Source organism: Artemia franciscana, chromosome 15 (assembly GCF_032884065.1).
Source record: "Artemia franciscana chromosome 15, ASM3288406v1, whole genome shotgun sequence".
Lineage (NCBI taxonomy): Eukaryota > Metazoa > Arthropoda > Branchiopoda > Anostraca > Artemiidae > Artemia > Artemia franciscana.
In genome coordinates, this window is record NC_088877.1 from 35,772,582 (window position 1) to 35,789,074 (window position 16,493).

General features: G+C 35.3%; 1 protein-coding gene across 1 annotated transcript in view; it reads right to left on the minus strand.

Moving 5' to 3' along the window:
• LOC136036414 (ankyrin repeat domain-containing protein SOWAHA-like) overlaps positions 1-14,825 on the minus strand; it is a 102,150-nt gene extending 87,325 nt beyond the window's left edge. Inside the window, exons 1-2 of the mRNA XM_065718630.1 lie at positions 14,635-14,825; positions 5,430-5,491 (exon numbers count right to left, since the gene is read on the minus strand). Coding sequence (XP_065574702.1) covers positions 5,430-5,491; positions 14,635-14,755 — 183 coding nt within the window. The 5' untranslated portion in view covers positions 14,756-14,825. The remainder of the gene's footprint in view (positions 1-5,429; positions 5,492-14,634) is intronic.
• Between the last annotated feature and the right edge of the window lie 1,668 nt (positions 14,826-16,493).

Consider the following 16,493-nt stretch of genomic DNA (forward strand, 5'->3'; position numbering starts at 1 on the left):
TATACGAAGTGTCAAACTCTTTCATAAAACTTAAAACGCACAGAAATTACTTCGTATATGAAAGAGGCTGCTTCCTCATCAACGCCCCGCTCTTTACGCTAAAGTTTTTTACTGTTTTAAAAAGAAGAATTGAGAGAAAGAGTCAAACTTTAGCGTAAAGAGCGGGGCGTTGATGAGGAAGCAGCCTCTTTCATATACGAAGTAATTTCTGTGCGTTTTAAGTTTTGATGTCACTCCTTACTTTCAGTTGAAAAAACTTGTTTTTTTTATTTAATACCAAGAAAAGACGGATATACATGGCTTAAAATAGTTTCATTTATGGTCCATTCAGACTCATGGGGAAACCGATGAGAAAAGCCGATCGGTACGAGAAGAGAAGTGTTCAAACGATAGATGTAATATTTTCCTAAATTTTTCCAAGGTTTCCTAAAAGCACAGATAACATACAATTGTACAGGCCAAGTCTCTAAGTCAAGTGTATTTCTTGCCAATTATCTTCCTTTTCGTGTTAGCTTTATAAAAAGCATTACTTGTGTGGGATAAAAATTGATGGATCTGAATAAGAACCACTAAATCTCAAACTTTTAAACAGTTGACCTGCTTTCGACTTTCAAAAATTCTTGCTCATTATTGCTCGACGACAAACGAAAAAACCGATCGCTACCACAGGAACACTAGAAAAAATTCCTAGCCCCAAAACAGATTGGTTTTCCCATGGTACTGATCGGTTTATGAGCGTTTCCCAATGCGTCTGAATGGGCTATTAGTGTGTATTCTAAGGTCTTTGAGTCGGCCATATAAGAGAAAATAAAGCCAAAAGGCAGTTGGGCAGATATCTATCTGAGTTGGCCAAGAGAGAAAAAAAAGAGAGAGAGAGAAAAGAGATAACAAAGGGCTACAGCAAACCAATTTTTGAGATCCATCTTATCCTCGCACACACCCTCCTAATTATGGTGATCGTCTAATATTTATTTCTGTAATATATTATACAAAAAACAAAATGACGTCAGTTACTGAGAGGATAAGAAAAACAAGGGCGCAGATAGGAATCTATTTTGGAGATTACTTTAAACTAGCTGTTGGGGTGGCACTTCGCGCCACCCCAACACCTAGTTGGTGGGGGCGCTTCGCCCCCCCGCGCGCGTAAGTCGTTACGCGCCGTATTAGTTACGCGCCATTGTAGTTGTGTCCCTGTGTCCCACCTGTGAATATAGATAGATAGATATATATATATTTTTGACTACGTAAAACTTGCGAATATACAACATTCTTGGCTGTCCCATTGTCTGTGCATATAAATAGATTGTCAGGTTTACCGACTCTTGAACATGCAACATATAATTGTCTATGGGAAAAACAAACTGTATTCAGATCTATACCCCATTATTCTAATGATTGCCCTTGAGCTTTGTTGATGGTGATTGCTAATCGAACATTCCCTGTGTCCCCGTCGTCATTTATATATCCCCCTGTGCCCCCCGGCGTCCCCGTTGTTGTTGTTTCCCTGTGTCCCGGTCGTCATTTATGTCCCGGTGTCCCAGTCTGTAATTTCTCTTTGAGTGTCGCGGTCGTCATTTATATTCCCTGTGTCCCGGTCGTCAGGGACACCGGGACAATTTTTTTTTTTTAGTTTTTCTTTTAGTTTTTTTATAGTTTTTAACCATTTTTCTTTTTTCGAATTACTTTAATCTATTGTCAAAATATTTCGAAATATTTATGCAATTTCAGTTTTTACATTTTAGTTTGTTTTCTTTTATATATATAGAAGATATAATCTGGCGTAACAGACAAAACGTAAATATATATAGATATTTTTATTATGTATACGAGGGGGTTTGTACCTTCGTTAATACCTCGCTCTTTACACTAAATCGTAAGTTTTGTCCCAATTCTTTAAGAATGACCCCTGAATTAGAAAGGCCGTAGAATAAATGGTTGAAATTACTAAAAATACTTTCGCATAAAGAGCGAGGTATTTATCTCCTCCTATATATCTCGCTCTTTATGCTAAAGTATTTTTAGAACCCCTCATATGCATAATAATCTCTGTTCGTTTTAAGTTTCAATGGTACTCCTTACTTTCAATTGAAAAAAAACGTTTTCATGTTTATTTTTTCATTTTTTTATAGTAATGCTAGAAAATCCTGCGCCCTTTTCATTGAATTTTTCTTCCCCCATGACATATTCCTCCAAGGAAAGCTTAGCCCCTTCCCCTCGACCCCACCACCCAAACCAAAAAAATCCACCTGAAAACGTCTGTACACTTCCCAATAACCATTACTGTATGTAAACATGGTCAAAGTTTGTATGGTCAAAGTCATGGTCAAAGTCATTCCTAAAGACATAGTTATTATGGTTTTTGACTATGCGGAACAAAATAGCTATCTCAAAATTTTGATCCGTTGACTTTGGGAAAAAATGAGCGAGGGAGGGGGCCTAGATGCCCTCCAATTTTTTGGTCACTTAAAAGGGGCACTAGAAATTTTCATTTCCGTTAGAATGAGCCCTCTTGCGACATTCTAGGACTATTTGGTCGATACAATGACCCCTGGGGAAAAGAAAAAAACAAAAAATAAACAAATAAACACGCACCCGTGATTTGTCTGCTGGCAAAAAGTACGAAATTCCACATTTTTGTAGATAGGAGCTTGAAAATTTTGCTGTAGGGTTCTCTGATACGCCGAATGCGATGGTGTGATTTTCGTTAAGATTCTATAACTTTTAGGGGGTGTTTCCGCCTATTTTCCAAAATAAGGCAAATTTTCTCAGGCTCGTAACTTTTGATGACAAAGACTAGATTTGCTGAAACTTATATATTTAGAATCAGCATAAAAATACGATTCTTTTGATGTATCTTTTAGCATCAAAATTCCGTGTTTTAGAGTATCGTTTACTATTGAGCCGGGTCTCTACTTACTACAGTTCGTTACCACGAACTGTTAGATTAAATAAAAAAAAAGCCTTTTTAACGGGAAGTAAGGAGCGACATTAAAAATTAAAACGAACAGAAATTACTTCGTATATGAAAGGGCTGCTTCCTCATCAACGCACCACTTTTTAAGCTAAAGTTTGACTCTTTCTCTTAATTCTACTTTTTAAAACAGTAAAAAACTTCAGCGTAAAGAGCGGGGCGTTGATGAGGAAGCAGCCCTTTCATATACGAAGTAATTTCTGTTCGTTTTAAGTTTTAATGTTGAACGTTTTTGAATCAATGCATGTTTTGATTTTGGCTCTCCGCATATGAATAATTAAAATGAAATTTGCATATTTATTTTTTTGACTAATTGGCTTTCTCGTAGTTTTGATCGAATGATTTTGAGAAAAAAGGAGCAGAGGAGGAGGCCTAGTTGCCCTCCGATTTTTGGTTACTTAAAAAGGCAACTAGAACTTTTAATTTTTGACGAATGTTTATTAGCAAAAGATATACGTAACTCACATATTAGCTTACGTAACGAACTTCTGTATTCTCATGTTTTTATTACGTATATGAAGGGATTCACCCCCTCGTCAGTACCTCGCTCTTTACACTAAAGCTTAAATCCTGTCCCAATTTTTTAAGAATGACCCCTGAATCACAAAAGCCGTAGAATAAATAGTTGAAATTACTAAAAATGTTTTAGCGTAAAGAGCGAGGTATTAGAAGGAGGTGAGCCCATCATAGACGTTATAATTTCTGTCCATTTTAAGTTTTAATGCTTCTCCTTACTTTCATCTGAAAAAAACTTTTTCATATTTATCTTTTCATTGTTTTTTTTTAAATAATGCTAGAAAATCCTGCTCTCCCTTCATGAAACTTTTCTTCCCCCATGACAAATTCTTCCAAGAAAAAGTTTCCCTTCTCATCCCCCCCCCCTCAACCTAAAAATCCCCAAGAAAACGTCTGTACTCTTCCAAATAGCCATTACTATATGTAAGCACTGGTCAAAGTTTGTAACTTGTGGCCCCTCCCACGGGACTGTGGGGGAGTAAGTCGTCCCCAAAGACATAGTTATAAGGTTTACTACGCTGAACAAAAATGGCTATCTCAGAATTTTGATCCGGTGACTTTGGGAAAATAATTAGCGTGGAAGGGGGCCTAGGTGCCCTCCAATTTTTTGGTCACTTAAAAAGGGCACTAGAACTTTCATTTCCGTTAGAATAAGCCCTCTTCCAAGATTCTAGGACCACTGGGTCGATACGATCACCCGTGGGAAAAAAATAATAATAATAAATAAACACGCATCCGTGATCTGTCTTCTGGCAAAAAATACAGAATTCCACATTTTTGTAGATAGGAGCTTGAAACTTCTACAATAGGGTTCTCTGATACGCTGAATCTGATGATGTGATTTTCGTTAAGATTCTATGACTTTTACGGGTTGTTTCCTCCTATTTTCTAAAATAAGGTAAATATTCTCATGCTCGTGACTTCTGATGGGTAAGATTAAACTTGATGAAACTTATATATTTAAGATCAGCATTAAAATGCGATTCTTTTGATGTAGCTATTGGTATCAAAATTCCATTTTTTAGAGTTTTGGTTACTATTGAGCCGGGTCGCTCCTTACTACAGTTTGAATCACACGAACTGTTTGAATCACAAATTCTGGTCACTATCAATGCCATTCGCATTGCAATAAATAGAAGTGATGGAATGAATCAAAGAACTTGAATTTGATAATAGGTAGCAATATATTCGTTAATATTAAATATTCTAGTGAAATATTTAGTTAATAAATTATTTATTGAAATTATTTCTTTTAATATTCAGTGAAATTTAGATCCGAGGACAAAAGAGGGAAGATAAATAACAGTTCAAATAGGGATAAATCCTTTTATTAGAAAGTGGAAAAATCAAAAAATATACTGGATATTTTGATCGCATGTAGCCTAAAGTGATCGTCATCAGTAGAAATACTAATTTCTGTTGATGACGATGTCCATGATGTGATGAACATGTTGATGATTGATGTATGCCTACATGTGATCGAAATATCTAGTATATTTGTTGACTTTTTTTTTACTGTCTAGTAAAGGGATTTATTCCTTCCTATTCGAGCTGTAATCTATCGTCATGGAAAGGCAGTGTGGTCTTCGAAATTACCTAAAAAGGAGGGAAGTGAGGGGAATAGTGGCCAATGTTCCAAAGTGAAAGGATCCCCCCAACCCTCAGAGCCTATGACCCAAATGCAAATGTATCCTCACATGACACTTTTTAATAAATAGTCTCTAACTACAAGTTCCTGCTTTTAGGTTTCTTCTTACTATCTCCCTCTTTATCTTTATGTTGCTAATAAATAAAGTAATAAATGTATAGGCTATACCCATTTTGCAAACTTCGTAACTGCAAAACTAGATTTAGGCAACAAAAAAGGTATCTAAAAAAGTTTAATCGTTCTGTCAATAGTCGGCACCCTTTTAAAGGAAGAAAAAGAAGATAAAAATCTTACCCCTTCTTGTTTCACTGATGCCAGTATATTTACGTAGTCACGAAATTGAGCACGGGCTTCATCTGGAAAAGGACAACAATTTTGCAAAGAGAAAAGATTTTTATGAGATCCTTCGAAAAAAATATGTACACAGCTAAAATTAAGGGGTTATATACTTGGTCTTGCGTGCGCACCTGAGGAATTGAGGCAGCACTGGAGGCACGAACATGAAGCCAGATGCTAGACTTAGAGACAGAGAAAGAGGCGTATTAGAGGCAGAGCAAGACACCAGTAAATCACAAAAACAAATAATGCATAACTCATGCCAGAGTCCACTGCCGTTAATTAAAAATTAAGTAAAAAAAATAAGTTTTTATAATGAAAGTAAGGAGCAATATTAAAACTTAAAACGAACATAAATTACTCGGTATATGAAAGGGGCTTTTCCTCCTCAACGCCTCGCTCTTTACGCTAAAGTTTGACTCTTTCTCTTAACTCTATTTTTAAAACAGTAAGAAACTTTAGCGTAAAGAGCGGGATGTTGAGGAGGAAAAGCTCCTTTCATATACGTAGTAATTTCTGTTCGTTTTAAGTTTTAATATTGCTCCTTACTTTCATTTAATAAAACTTGTTTTTTTATTTAATTTCTGGGCGTTTTTGAATTAATGCATGTTTTGATCTTGGCTCTCCGCACATAAATAATTAAAAAAAATTTGCATATTAATTAATCGGAGGATTTTGAGAAAAAAGGAGCGAGGGAGGAGGCCTAGTAGCCCTCCAAGTTTTTGATTACTTAAAAAAGCAACTAGAACTTTCAACTTTTTACAAACGTTTTCATTGGTAAAAAATATACGTAACTTACGAATTAACTTACGTAACGACCATCTCTATTCGTATGTTTTATTGCGCATATGAGGGGGTTCAACCCTAGTCGATACCTCGCTCTTTACACTAAAGCTTAGCTTTTGTCCCAATTCCTTTAGAATGACCTCTGAATCACAAAGGCCGTAGAATAAATAGTTGAAATTACTAAAAATACTTTAGCGTAAAGAGTGAGGTATAACGAGGAGGTAAACCCCTCATATGCATAATAATTTTTGTTCGTTTTAAGTTTTAATGCTGCTCCTTACTTTCAGTAGAAAAAAAACTTTTCATATGTATTTTTTCATTGTTTTTTCAAATAATGCTAGAAAATCCTGCACCCCCTTCATTGAAATTCTCTTCCCCCATGAGGAGTTTCTCTATGGAAATATCCTCCGACGTAGACCCCCCCTCAACTCTCCCCCCTAAACCAAAAAAAATCCCCCTGAAAACGTCTGTACACTTCCCAGTAACCATTAGTATATGTAAACACAGGTCAAAGTTTTTAATTTGCAGCCCCTCCCACTGGGACTGCGGGGGAGTAAGTCGTCCCTAAAGACATAGTTATTAGGTTTTTCGACTATGGTGAATAAAATGGCCATCTCAGAATTTTGATCCGGTGACTTTTGGGAAAAAATGAGCTTGGGAGGGGGCCTAGGTGCCCTCCAATTTTTTGGTCACTTAAAAAGGGCACTCTAGCTTTTAATTTCCGTTAGGATGAGCCCTCTCGCGACACTCTAGGACCACTCAGTCGATACGATCACCCCTGGGAAAAAAACAACAACAACAAAACAAACAAAAAAACAAACAAATAAACACGCATCCGTGATCTGTCTTCTGGCAAAAAATGCAAAGTTTCACATTTTTGTAGATAGGAGCTTGAAACTTCTACAATCTGGTTCTGTGATACGCTGAATCTGATGGTGTGATTTTCGTCATACAAGATTGTATGACTTTTAGGGGGTGTTTCCCCCTGTTTTCTAAAATGATGCAAATTTTCTCAGGCTCGTAACTGTTGATGGGTATAACTGATCTTGATAAACTCATATATTTAAAATCAGCATTTAAATGCAATGCTTTTGATGTAACTACTGGTATCAAAATTCCATTTTTTTAGAGTTTCGGTTACTATTGAACCGGGCCGCTCCTTACTACAGTTCATTACCACGAACTGTTTGAAAAGAATAGTTATGGAAGCTAGAATGACATTAGTAGGAGTCCTCTGATGGTGAATGACAAAGAATAAAATAAAGCCTAAACTGTTCCAGACCAATAAACATTGTGCACAAAACAAGCTTTGAGCGGGGAGCATCCACTTTCCGCCACCTAGCGCATATCTCAGAACGCCACGTGCACCGGACTCTTCCACGCCGCTTGGCATGTTTTCTATCATCACGATGCGCCACCAGACGGTACAGGATTTCTGAAAGTGGGCACACCCTTACCTTCGAGTAACATTTTTTTTTGTATATAAAATCTCTCCTGTCAACACTGTGTCATAATAATCTTTCCACTTAAATTTTACTCAAGTTTTAATATCGTATACACTAAATTCAAATCTTAAATTAATATCTTTAAACTTAGGTAGCCAAACATAATTGGTTGCTACAAATTACCCAACCGCAAAACTAACCTTCCTGCGTTGCAAACGCGGTACAATAAAAGTGATTTTGGTATAACTTGGAGAAATGGTACAATACGATCAATTCGTACATTTTATGGTACTATCCAATTTTTTTTACAATTTGGGACATTTTGATTGCATTGACCAGCTTAAGCTTTTTAATCGAAGTTTTCCACTAGTCAGCTCTTAAGGATGTTAAATTAATAAAAAAAGTTTTTGGACTAAAAGTAAGGACCAATATTTAAACTTAAAATAAACAGAAATTATTCCGTATGAGGGGAGCTGCCCCTTCCTCAACCCTTACTTTTTACACTGAAGTCTTGGATTTCTTTCAAAATAGTTCCTATTCAAATTTAACGGCCCTATGTTTGAGCAGTCTTTCTTAAAGAATTGCGACAAAGAGTCAAAGTTTAGCGTAAAGAGCAGATTGAGGAAGGGGCAGTTCCCTCATAAAAGAAACTATTTCTGTTTGGAAATAGTCCCGGATGATCAGATGCCTTAGAACATTTGATCTCCGTTCGAATGAGCCTTTTCGTGATCTTCTAGTATCATTGGTTTGATACAATCACCACAATAAAGCAAACGACAAAAAACCCAAATAAACACGTATCCATGACCTTCCTTCTGGCGAAAAAATACAAAAATTCCACATTTTGTAGATAGAAGCTTGAAATCGCTACAGTAGAATTCTCTAATATGCGGAATCCGACAGTGTGATTTTGGCTAAGATTACTCGACTTTTGGGGCATTTCCCCCCTTTTTCAAAGACTGAGCAAATTTTCTGAAGCTCTTAGCTTTTGATGGGTAACATCGAACTCGGCGAATTTTACATATTCTGAATCAGCATAAAAAGCCAATTCATTTAATGTATCTATTGTTATCAATTTCCGTTTTTAGAATGTTGTTTACTAGTGGCCGAGTCACTCCATTAATCTAAAAAAAAACCAATTTTTTTTCGAGGGAAGTAAAAAGCTACGTCGAAACTTATAACGAACAAAAATTATGATTTCCCAGTCTATCTAACATACATCAATAAAACTAGTGAAAATAAATCAACTGGTGATATTTCCATATGTTTGTAGGATTACAGAACTCTACTGTACTACTTGCACTCTACTGAAGACACAAAAGTCAAGTATAAAAACAAGAATATTGATTTAGGAGTCAAAAGTAAATCAGTAGTCTCACAACAACAAACTAATCTAGAACGCGTTCAGTCTTACAGGAGCTGTGATATCAGTAACCTTTAGTACACGATTAAAATTATCTTAGAAACTTAGGCCTAAAAATAATAATTTAAATTCACTAAACAGCTTACAAAATAATGGATTGATTTATCAGGTAACATTTTAGTTTCACCTAGTATTAGTTGAAATGAAGAACATATCAACCGTAAAATGAACTCTAGAAATTCAGTTAGTTCTCTCTAAAAAAAAAAGGAGAATTTCAAGTTGTGATACAAATTCTAAAGCGAGTCTGTAGTCATAATACTAATAAGATTCCTTCCCTTCAAACTTGTCCACAAATTAAATAAAAAACAAGTTTTTTTTAATAAAAGTAAGGAGCGACATTAAAACTTAAAACGAACAGAACTTGTTCCGTGTATGAAAGAGGTTGTCCCTTTCCTCAATGCCTAGCTCTTTACGGTAAAATTTGACTCTTTGTCACAACTCTACTTTTTAAAACAATAAAAAACTTTAGCGTAAAGAGCGAGGCGTTGAGAAGGGGATAACCCCTTTCATATACGGAACAATTTCTGTTCGTTTTAAGTTTTAATGTCGCTCCTTACTTGCAGTAGGGATGGGGGAGGAGGCCTAGTTACCCTCCAATTTTTGGTTACTTAAAAATGCAACTAGAATTTCTTATTTTTTTACGAACATTTTTGTTAGTAATAAATATGCGTAATTTACGAACTAACTTACGTAATGAACTTCAATATTTGTGTATTTCTATTACGTATATGATAGAGTTCGTCAATACGAACTCGTCAATGCCTCGCTCTTTACACTAGAGCTTGAATTTTGTTCCAATTCTTTAAGAATGACCCCTGAATCACAATGGCCGTAGAATAAATAGTTGAAATTACTAATAACACTTTAGCGTAAAGAGCAAGGTCTTGTGGAGGAGACGAACCCGCTTATATACATAATATTTTCTGTTCATTTTAAGTTTTAGAAAATCCTGCGTCCCCTTCATGGAAATTCTCTTCCCTCATGACAAATTCCTCCATGGAAAGATCCTCCCACGTAAACCCCTCCCCCTGACCCATACCCACCCCAACGCGAAAAAGTCCCCCTTAAAACGTCTGTACACTTCATAATAACCATTACTGTGTGTAAACAATGGTCAAAGTTTGAAACTTGCAGCCAATCCCCCGGGGACTGTGGGGAATGAAGTCGTCCCCAAAGATATAATTATTAGGTTTTCGACTAAGCTGAACAGAATGGTTATCTCAAAATTTTGATCCGTTGACTTTGGGGAAAACATGAGCGTGGGAGGGGGCCTAGGTGCCCTTCAATTTTTTGGTCACTTAAAAGGGCACTAGAACTTTTAATTTTCGTTAGAATGAGCCCTCTTGCGACATTCTAGGACCACTGGGTCGATACGATCACCACTGGGAAAAAAACAAATAAACACACATCCATGATCTGTCTTCTGGCAAAAAAAAATACAAAATTCCACATTTTTATAGATAGGAGCTTGAAACTTCTAAAGTAGGGTTCTCTGATACGCTGAATCTGATGGTGTGATTTTCGTCAAGACTCTAAGACTTTTAGAGGTTGTTTCCCCCTATTTTCTAAAATAAGGCAAATTTTCTCAGGCTCGTAACTTTTGATGGGTAGAATTAAACTTGATGAAAATTATATATTTAAAATCAGCATTAAAATGCGATTCTTTTGATGTAACTATTGGTATCAAAATTCTGTTTTTTAGTGTTTTGCTTACTATTGAGCCGTGTCGCTCCTTACTACAGTGTGTTACCATGATCTGTTTGAAAAAAAATCATGAAATGTCCTTTTCAGATCCAAAATGAAAGTCAATCATTGAACTGAGCTCATTGTTCAATGAGCCAAAATTAAACGATTATACTATTATAATAACGATTATACTATTATACTGTTATAAGTGTCCTTAAATGGTTTACATTTACCACACCAAAACCCCTATAGCCTATTGTTTTGTGTTTTCAGTAAAGTGCTAGTTCTCTTTAATCCTACAAACATAGGGAAAAATCATCAGTTGATTGATCTGTACTAGTTTTATTGATATAAAGGATGATATAAAGGGGGCAGGCCAGGGGTGGCCTGCCCCCCAATATTTTTCTGGTGCCCTCTTTGCCTGTCTTTTTTCTTTTTTCACTCTTTTTTAGGATGAACTTGTCAATTTGGTCAATTATTGGCACCTTTGCCATATTGGGCCCCCCAAGATTTTGCTCATTGGCATTCTTGTCACCTTGCCCCCCCCCCCAAAGATTTTGCTCTAGATCTGCCCCTGGTTTTGTTATGTTTACTGCTGATAAATAAACCCTTTCTTCTTTATATATATAAACAAACAAAATCCCATAATATGTCACAATCTCATAATCAAGGCCAACAGATCAATAATTTATATTGTATTAATTTTCTGAAAAAGCTGACAATTTTTTTTGTAAATAAGACTTCCACATTTAATTATAAGTTCTTGAACTGATCTCACTGAAAATTCAATCTACTACTTATGCTGATTTTTGTCCATGTAGAAAACGAAACTTTCTAATTTAGTATATTAAATAAGATAATTGTTATGTCAAAAACACTGTCAGAAACTCCCTTAGAGCTAAACCAGCACGTTACAACCCAGCACAAATTTGCGATGGGGCCAGCTTCCTTGGTCCCAGATGCACATTACTTGATGCATTGAAGTATTCAAACCCTGTGAGATACCATGATACCACCACAACTTTAAAAAGGTAAAAAAAAGTTAAGTCTTGATTCCATCATCCCCTTTGGTGCCCAAATACAGGAATATCATTGGGGGGGGGGGGTGAGAATTCCCCCTCCCCCTACATTTCGGAAACTATCCTTTTCTGTTATTTTCATTCAGAAATTCAGTACTTAAGTGTTATAGTGACTAAACCAAAGAAGTGAAGTTAGGTTGATCATAATGAAATATACCAAAACTTGATGAAAATATAATACTTTAGTAACAATGTTATGGAAACTATAACAGATAATTATGGAAAGCTGGCCACCCAGACTGCCTCATCTTAAATATCTAAGCTAAACTAACCTAGAATAACCGCCTCTATATATTAAATATGTAATTAAAATATATCTGCATATATACTATTTATCCTGCTCAAGCTAAGCTGAATATATCCAAGTGGACACAGAAAACCAGTTTCATTAGAGATCAAGAACTAAGTGTGTTTGCTATTACACATTAGTACCAGAAATTCGACAATGTTCATAAAACTTGACCCTGGACTATTACTTAAGGATTGTTGGAAATCAATCATCTTTCATTTATGAACACAACCATCTTTGCCTTTAGTGGAATCAGCCCTAGAAAGTGGGATCAACCAAAGGTCTCATACAGCTTAGGCCTATTGATTGATATATGATCATTCAATTGAGTACTTAAAAGAACTATATTTAGACAACTCCTTTAGAAACATTTCCTAGACCTTGTAAAACACTGATTTTAGAGCCAGATACCATCAATAATGTGGCTTCCAAAGTTTTAATCTTAGTCCAAAAGCCTATCTTTCTATTTCTCCAAGTTTTTCCACTTTAAAAATAACAGTACTTTGGCTTTTCTGCTTTCCAGGTGTTCAGTGCATCCATCATACTTGCTAATAACTCAATTAATGTAAGCAAATCTATCTACTTGGTTGGTCCCTGGACTCTTACATCCACCAGAAGCTAATTCATTTTGCCAAAAATATACTTTTCTATAACATTAAAATCAATCATATAATCTAACTACAAGAGAGTTACATCTTTTATAACATAACATATCCTCTCATACTGTTTCCTGTCTTCTTTACAGCAAAGTTCATCAAAACAGTCCATACAAATGGACACAAAAAGAGTGCCAATATGAAATCAAAATTATGATTTCATATTGGCAAGTCAAAATCATGTTTCCAATATGCTGGTAAAGGTTAAGACCAGATGCATATCTGAAGCTTGCAAGTCAATTACAAGTGCAATTTAAGTTAAGGTAAAAGCCCAGTACTTCTATTTAAGCCCACTCCTCTGATAGATAAACATACTGGCTACTGTGAATTATCCCATTACACTTTAAAATTGATTAGTGCTAGCCAACTCTTTTCTTTGCTAGTTGAGTAAAGGAACAGCCTTTTCTCTCTTGTCAAATCTTAGCATTTGCTGTTCACTGTTCTAAAATAGCCTAATAATAATAAAATTTAAAGAGGACTAGGCATATAACAAGATTCTACAAGGTGAACATAGGCAATTACTTGATTCTCTTTTAAATGTTCTTTTAAAATATACTAGCATAATCAATTCACTTGCAAATGCAACCTCTCAAGGCTTGGATTTACCAATAGGCCCAGACCTGGAGTGCACAGAAAAATTATCACTGAGTGATTGTTTTTCTTGGCAAAAACTAGTCTGATGTCAATTATTGTCAAAGAGCCAGATTCATTGCTGCCATGCTGCCTATGCACAGAAAAATAATTTTAAAACAACACTGGAATTCCATGGCCAATTATAAACTATCAGATATCTCCAAAGAATAGCAGCTGAGAATTTAGTATCACCTCTCTTTCATTACTTTTGGCTCATATTTTGTCATCTGCTCAGTGCTTTTACTATTGCTGAATTTTTGAGATTTCCCCAAAAATCCTGACAAAATGGAGTAGCAAAATGCTTGGGCCTAGGAGCATCAAAGCTTTAAGTTCAGCCCTGATCCTCTCCTCACCTGATAGTCCTATGTATAGCCCTAATAATGTACTTCTTCATTACATCAATGTAGTCATACATTATAGCTCCTGTATTAAACTGGTTATCTTCACAGTTTGCAATTTATCTCAATCCATGATTGCATCCATAATTTACCAAAATATTATTCAAAATTATTTTCACATTATAGGCTATAAAAATGGAAGGAAACATGGTAATGTGATTAGTAGAAATATCCTAGATATTAAATAGTACAAATTTTACTGTTTTCTTTAATTTCAGATATTATTTTACTGGTTCTTGTTTCATTGCAATTGATTTGGTTTATGGGTGCATGGGTTGAAACAAGAGGGACTGTTTTAATGGTATCTTAAAACAAAGGTTATTTTTAATACAAATAATTATAAAGTTTAGATAGGATTAAGGATGAAATTTTGATTCTAAAGGTATATCTATTTCCTAGCTATCTCATTAGTGAGTTAACCAGAAAATTTACCAATGATTCAGGAAGGCCTACTTTTGTCTTGTCACCTATTTCAGTTAAGGAATCTGGTATATATTGATCAAAACTGTTGTACATTCATTCCTGAGCAGGAGATGGGAGAAGTGAATCGATTTAATCTTAGGAATGAGATAAGTGAGTTTGTATTTATGATTGTTTTCCAGTTGGTCAGTTTTCATAATTTTTTAGGGATTTCTCCAAATCTTGACCTTTGCCAAAATACTAAATTTGAAGAGCACTTACAGGCAAAATGTGTCAAGCTATAGTAGCCTAGCCCAATGCTATACACGCCTAGAATAATATACAACAGTTTTCTTCTCAATTTCTCACCTTTTTGAATTGGGTCAGTCAAAAACTTTTTGAAATGTCTAACCAACTCATGATTAGTTGTTTTTCCTCCTTGCATAATAATAAATTGACGCACAGATTCAAGAGAAAACTCATCATCCATTTTCTGCACCTTGATATCCTAAACTTTTGGAAGATTTTCGACAGATTCTTCAATAAATGTTTGAAAGCGTTAAGAGTTTTAACAGAAAAATAAGGAATTGTAGAATAAGCATCTTATAAAATAGCATTTGATTGATATCCTGAAAATCTCTTTGGGAGATAAAATTAGAAGAAGAGGAAAGAACAAATTAGCAATTGTAATAAATAGTAATAACATTAGTGACAATTTTACCCAATTACAAAAGAGAAAAAAGGAGGACAAAACGAGAGAAAGCACTACAACTACAAATAAACAATAACACAAAAAAGAAAAAATAACCACACACATTTCGAAAAGAAGTGAACAATACGATTGTTAAGACAAAGAGAGGTTGGTACCATCAATTAGATACAAATTTATTTTTTTCAAGGGAGAGAATAATATCCATTGATAGATACTGACTCAAGCAACATTTTCAATGTTACCTTTTCCGGCGAAGTTGCCCGTGCTTTCTAATTTTTGCTGCCAACTCCAGTCTCTATTGGTGTTTTTTTAAGAGTTAAATTGAAAATCAAGGATGTTTGAAGTATATTTTTTATTATTATTATTTTTTTTTTGGAAAAATCAAGTCCAGTAAACAAAAAGCTGTATCACTTGGCGGACTTCACCTGAAAATGCATAGTGAAGATAAAACTTAATTAACCTCTAATCCCAAAATGATTGCGGCGTGGATAATAAATAAAAATGTACATATTCTTAAATTGTTTTTTTAAAATTATTTCCTTAATTTTTATTGACTGCTTTATAATAAGGTTTCCATAGATATTTTGTCTTATTTTCAGTACGGACCGATATCTGAGTTTTGGCGATTTTGATTTGTCACTTACAATTCAAAATATCCTACTTGTAGCTCACATTGCAAGAAATGGAAAATTGTAAATAAGGGCTCAGCTAAATTAACCGGATTCTCCTTGATATGTATTGTGCAGAGATATTTGTCGCTTTATCACATGTAGAATCTCATGCTGTTCTATTGAATTCTCTCCATCTAGGAATAATTCCTAAATGGCAGGAAAACCAAAGTCCCTTTCAATCCCGTGATTCAGCGAAGTTTGGCTACATACATGGATTGAATGCGATCACGGGACAAATCACAGGATAGACAGCAAAGAAAAAGCAAAGATAACCGTCATTTGCTTCGGTCGTCACTCCGTCCAAGGATCCCCAAAAGTTCATTTTCCGCTTTCGATATTCGTTTATTCGATTGGTATTCTGTCTTTGAGGCCGGACTCTCTCCACCAAATCCCCAACTTGAACAGAAATTTGTTGAAGAGCTTGACCCATTTTTACATGCATTCCCTGACTCTGATACTATGGCTGATGCTATTATGCACCTCAAGCCAAAGCTGTCACGAGGCATAGATGGAATTCACGCTCTAAATATAAAAAATGGTGATCAAGAGATATTAGAGCACCTCACAATACCGCTGCACATGATTTTTACACAAGGTTTGCTTCTGTCAATATTCTATGTGGGAGATCCTTCTTTTATCCCAAAAGAAAAAAACGGGAGAGGTAAAATCAATGCATACCAATCAAAAATCTTTCATATCAAAAACTGTATCATCCAGTTCGTTCAAGCTTAAATGAACTACTGTTCATAAAAAGGCTTAAAGAAAAATATTACACACCTCCACATCAATATGGTTTTGAACATAGCATTGAATGTGCAGACGCTCTTGAGGTTGTTACTAATGCT